Source organism: Bactrocera latifrons, unplaced genomic scaffold (genome assembly GCF_001853355.1).
Source record: "Bactrocera latifrons isolate USDA-ARS-PBARC rearing strain unplaced genomic scaffold, ASM185335v1 scaffold_642, whole genome shotgun sequence".
Lineage (NCBI taxonomy): Eukaryota > Metazoa > Arthropoda > Insecta > Diptera > Tephritidae > Bactrocera > Bactrocera latifrons.
The window spans coordinates 41,595-47,264 of NW_017537315.1; the positions used below are offsets into that span (position 1 = coordinate 41,595).

The window sequence follows — 5,670 nt, forward strand, 5'->3', positions numbered from 1 at the left end:
CACTACAAAATGGGTTTTCCCAAACACCGGTTCTCTCCAGGTAATTTGCACGTGTTCTCCCAACGTCGCTGCCTTTTGTGTTTTGCCTTCAACGTAATGAGTTTATTAGCGTTTATCCTAGAGTTAAGGATGCGCTCAATTCAAAATGCGCTGCTATTATTAACAACAGACTAACTTTAATTACAGTTCTTTGCCTACAATGGAGTTAACACCCATATGTGTAGGTAGTCTATGCAAAAAAATAACAAAGGTTTTGTTGTTGGTAAGTTTAATGGTAACTTTCCTTCGATTTCCTTCGACTCCTCCTTTTTGTTTCAGTTAACCAAAAATTCAACTTTGGCAAAACCAAAAATATCTGCAAATGTCACATATTGCATTAACAGCAGTGTTTGTAATAACATAAGTGATTTTGTGTTTGACTCTGTTACTGCCTAACATAATTATCTTTGTACTCTTTCCTCCCTCGAACAAGTGACAAAGAACTTGTTTACATAACAGTAGTTGCTAACAGCGCTACGTTAATAACGGCAGCTGTTAAGTATCGTATACCACATTTGGGGCGGACATTTGTAAAGAAGTTGACTATGTGGGATTTTTAAGTCAATAAAAATTGATAATAATAGATATATGTAGAAATGAGTAGCTTTTAAGGTTTGTATATATGTAGATATCAGCCCTTATAGGCGGCTTAAAGCTTATAAGGATGTCCTTTGCATTAAAAATATAAATTTTAAGTTAAAATGTTTTGCGTTAAGATCGCGTTATTGTTATTGTCGAAAAAATATTTAAAATATGAAATTACATACAAAAACATATATTAACTATAAAAAAAAAAAACTTATTAATTTTTTTCATTCAATCAAGAATGAAAAGATAAATTTTTTTTTTATAAAATGTGATAAGTTTCAAGGTTAACTACTGTTTTAAAGAAAAAACGCAGCAACTTCAAATTAAATGAGGAATGTTTATTATCATTCGTAAGAATTGAAGGTTACCTCTTTCAAATGTTGGCAACAGCTCTGATGTCCAACCGTTGAGTCCAATTTTCGCTGACTTGTTAAAGCATTTCGATTGGTAACTGGCGAATGACACTCGTGATCTTTTGCTCCAAGGTATTATCCGCAGAGACTTAAGACTTTACATATTCTCAAAGGAAAAAGTCTAATGGTGTGATATTACACGATCTTGGTGGCTAATCGACCCACTCAAAGTGAAATTATCTGCTCACCAACGTGTTCTCTCAATAAATCCATTAATTGATGTATTGTGTGGGAAATGGCGTTGTCTTGATGAAACTAAATGTCGCTGAGATCACGAGCTTCAATTTCAGGCATCAAGTAGTCGGTTCACATGGCGCGATGATTCCACCAGCCCACAAATCACACCAAATCGTTGGTTTTTCTGGATGAAATGTCAAATCTTGAATCTCTGAATGTTATTGAAATAAATCTTAATACTTAGTTTTTGCATTTTCAAGTTGGTTGTTGGCATCCACTCCGTGGAATGGCATATATCACCTCCTTAATTAAAACCCACAGATCAGCCGAATTATTGTATTTTTTGCCCGATCTTAACTTTTACATCCTTTCAGAGGTTATTATCGCCTTAAGTCAGTAGGGTAATCTGGCCTGTTTTTTTGGACATTTTTTTCATAGTTTGAGAAAAACGCGTCTAAAGTTTGAGGTGTGCATTCCGAGCGCTCCGAACGTCGATCGATATTATTATTTTTGGACCTTTTTCGAAACCTTCCAATCATAAAGTGGGGTTTTACATAAATTCTAAAGGTATAAGGGAACTGTAAATTAAAAAAAAATTTTTAAAATTACCCTACTGACCCCTTAAGTTGAAGATTTTTCACTGCCAATTCCAATACATCAATATTTTCGGTAGAAAACCGGTCTTTCACTGCGCTAGCTGCATGTTTCGGAACATTATATTTCTTAAATATACGGCTTACAGACATTGATTCAAATGAGAATGGCTCCATTGTGTGCCTTAGAATGTTTAGGGATGCTGATCCATTCTTTCAGCAATACTGATCAATAGTCCCACTACATAATTTGAAAATACCTCACTACATAATTTGAAAATACCTCCACATTATGACATTACCTTCACCATGCTTTATCGTTTTCTTGGTGTATATTGGGTTTAAGGTTTCGAGCGTTGAATAGACGTTTTAACATCGGTTCGAATGCGTTTTACTTTTGCTTCATTAATCCATTAATGGAAAATGGTCGATGGAAAATTCTTTTTATATTTTTTGAATTTTCATATATGCCTAACTACCTTGGGGGCCTATTCTGTAACCCGATTTTCAGATTTTCAATTACAATTTTCAAATACAATATTCATTAGCTTTTGAGTTGTAGAAAGCAAACACGAAAAGTGTACGTATTTATTCTGGCACAGGGTGGTACAACTTTCGCATAATTATAAAGTAGATCCGAATTTCGAATAGAATACATTTACGTATCGAAATACAGAATAGGACCCCAGTGAGTTAAAAATTTTTCTCTTTCGCAATTTCTTAAACATTTACTTGAATATAAAAAAAAAATTATTTAAACATTTTGACAACAAAATGCCGGCTACTGAGCTAAACTTCTCAATTACCAAGTCTCTACATATGTACATATATATATATTATTAACAAGTGCATATCTACATATGTATGTATGAATGCATACATTGTGCAAGCAGTTTTCTATTTACATTTCTCTTTAAAACAATCAGGTTCAAACAAAGTAACTAAACTAACAAGTTGAAAACAACAGTAAATAACAGCAAAACAATTATAAAAAAACAAGAACAAAAATGTTTTTGTTATTGCGAAAAAACGCAGAATTGTCTATTTTAGAAAAAAATCAAATCTTGTTATTTGCCCTTATTTATCAACTTTAGCTGCATATATTGGCTTCTATTTTGCTGTTGTTGTTGCTGCTGTTGTTGTTGACGCAGTTTGCCCCTTCGTGCGCGCTTGCTATGCAAATCCACCCTGTTTGGATTGTTGTAATGGATATTTTGACGCCAAAGCAACAAAGTATACAAAATAGAAAAAAAAAAACAAAAACAAAAGTGATAACAACAACATCAACAACATTGTTAACTGCAGCAGGGCAGCAAAGCGGTCAGCAGAGGCACAGGTAAGCGCGATGGAATGCAAAAAAATATATATTTATATGTACAAATAAGGGCATAAATGTTAGTATATACATACATATTTATACACCAAATATATATTTACACATGCATACATATTTATGTACATTCAAAGGAATATGCATTACATACACTACAAAGTTAATAAATAACGTTGACTTAGGGGTGGGTTTCACAAAAAAAAACAACACACTGACATATCGCTCACCACTTGACTCTCCTGCTCACATACACACGCATACTTGCTTACGTGCTGCCACTACCTGGCTTCCACAAATGCCGTCTGTGGAACGCGAGTATGGCTGCCGGCATTCTCTCCTTGTTGTTGTTGCACGTTGAAAGGCGGAGTCACTACAGTTAACACAAGTCAATGGAAGCTAAATATTGCTGTGTGGTGCGCATGACAGCGCGCGTGCATGTGTGCGTGAGAGCGCATGTACACTGTCACACATCTATAATTTGTCAAACAAACGTTGCATGTGTGTGATTTGTAGTGCGCGCGGGTCGAAGAGAGTGTGACTATAAAAGCCACACCAACTGCGGGTGTAGAGTCAGTACTGAGTTTGACTTCGACTTTAATGAATGTTTCAGCAATTGCATTCAGAGCAGTGAACTAGTTTTTCTTGCAAATAAAGAAACCAAAAACAACAATAAAAACATTTCAAACACACAGTAGTGGCTATAAGAAGAAAGTGAATTTGTAATTTAGTATCAAAAAGAAAATAAAACAGATAAGTGAAAATGGTGAAATACTACAACATGGAGCATACCACCAACTTCTCCATCGATGCCATACTCGCCAAGGGTACGACGAAGCCGCTGCCGCTGGTGCAAACACAAGCGCAAACAAACCAAGCGCTTTATCAGCGCGCACAACAACAACARCAACAACATGCATACCAACAAGCACAACAACAACCAATTCAACAAACACAACAATTGCAACAAAATTCGATGCGCAGTTATCAAACGGAGCAGGCGTACGTGAGTGATGATCTTGCCAGCATCGACAGCTTCGAGACACCGTCGCGCACCTCGACACCGATGAGCAGTGGCGCCGATTCGCTCACCTCCGGTGAGGATAAACTCGACGAAGTGGAGAGTGGTGAAGATTACGAGGAGGAGGATGAGGATAAGGACGCGGACGCGGGCGCAAGCGGAAAAACCGACAACAAACACAAAAAACCGACCTACAGCTATAACGCGCTCATCATGATGGCCATACAAGACAGTCCCGAACAGCGTTTAACGTTAAGCGGCATCTATGAATATTTGATAAATCGCTTCCCCTTCTTCACGAAGAATAAGCGCGGCTGGCAAAACTCCATACGCCACAATTTGAGCCTGAACAAATGCTTCACGAAAATACCACGCAGCTATGATGATCCCGGCAAGGGCAATTACTGGGTGTTGGACCCCAGCGCCGAAGAAGTTTTCATCGGTGAGACCACCGGCAAATTGCGTCGCAAAAATCCCGGTGCGAGTCGTACGCGTTTGGCTGCCTACCGTCAAGCCATGTTCTCGCCATTAATGAGTCCTTATGGCGCGCCATCAACCATACCCACTGCCTATCACAACGCACAACCATTTGTTGGCGCTGCCGGTTATATGGGTGCCGCAGCCGCTGCTGCTGCCGCCCTTTATCAACGCATGCCGCCACCACTAGCAGCAGCCGCCGTCTATCATCAGGCCGCCATGTATGGTGGCGCAGCACAAATGGCAGCCGCCGCCGCCGCAGCAGGCGGCATAGCGCCACCATCAACAACACCGATCACAGCCGCAGCATCACCAACAGGCGCACCTCACTTTTCGTTGGGCTATAATCCGGCGGCTTATGGCGCTATGCCGACGCTACAAGCACCGCACATGACCAACGAGTTGTTCCAGCGCATGCAGTTGTTCAACAAATTCCCCAGCAGCTAAGCAACGCAACACCACACACATACACACACACACGCTGAGCAGGTGGCAGGCAGAAGTTCATTTTGGCCACCATGTTTCTAGCGGCGGCGGCGTTCAACGCGTTTGGGCGTCGTTCGCACTCCGACGGGCATTCGATTGGGAGCACTGCGACTGCAGGGCAGTTCAAGCAACGTGAGATGTTAACTAAGAGCCACAGCGGCAATTCAATATGGGTCTAACAAGGTTTTTACGTGCAACTGGGCGGCAAAAAGGAGGCCTCCAGTCAATCAGCGGCTGCTTCGTTGAAAATTTGCTTATGGGAGGCTTGCCCAAAGCGTCAAAGATACTATACATACATATGTATGTCTGAGCGAGAATTACAAGCGATAACAAAAACGCATTCAATGTTATGAAAAAAAAAAAATATATGAAACAAATTGTCAAAGAAATGATTAAAAACATTCTCAAAATAAGTAGTTATGACCAGTAGTTTTGTATTCAAAATGTTTTAAAGAAAAAAGGATATTATTTTTGCAATAGCAAAAATTTGGATTTATGTACAAATAGTAAAAAGAAGGCATTAAATGAAATTTAAATAAAAAAAAC

At 39.0% G+C, this 5,670-nt stretch overlaps 1 protein-coding gene across 1 annotated transcript; it reads left to right on the forward strand.

Annotated features, from left to right (window-relative positions):
* Positions 1 to 3,741: 3,741 nt before the first annotated feature.
* Positions 3,742 to 5,635, forward strand: LOC108975408 (fork head domain transcription factor slp1). Its single transcript, XM_018943878.1, has one exon. It carries the CDS (start codon positions 3,904 to 3,906, stop codon positions 5,083 to 5,085), a length of 1,182 nt encoding a protein of 393 aa, XP_018799423.1. The 5' UTR covers positions 3,742 to 3,903; the 3' UTR covers positions 5,086 to 5,635.
* The last annotated feature ends 35 nt before the right edge of the window (positions 5,636 to 5,670 follow it).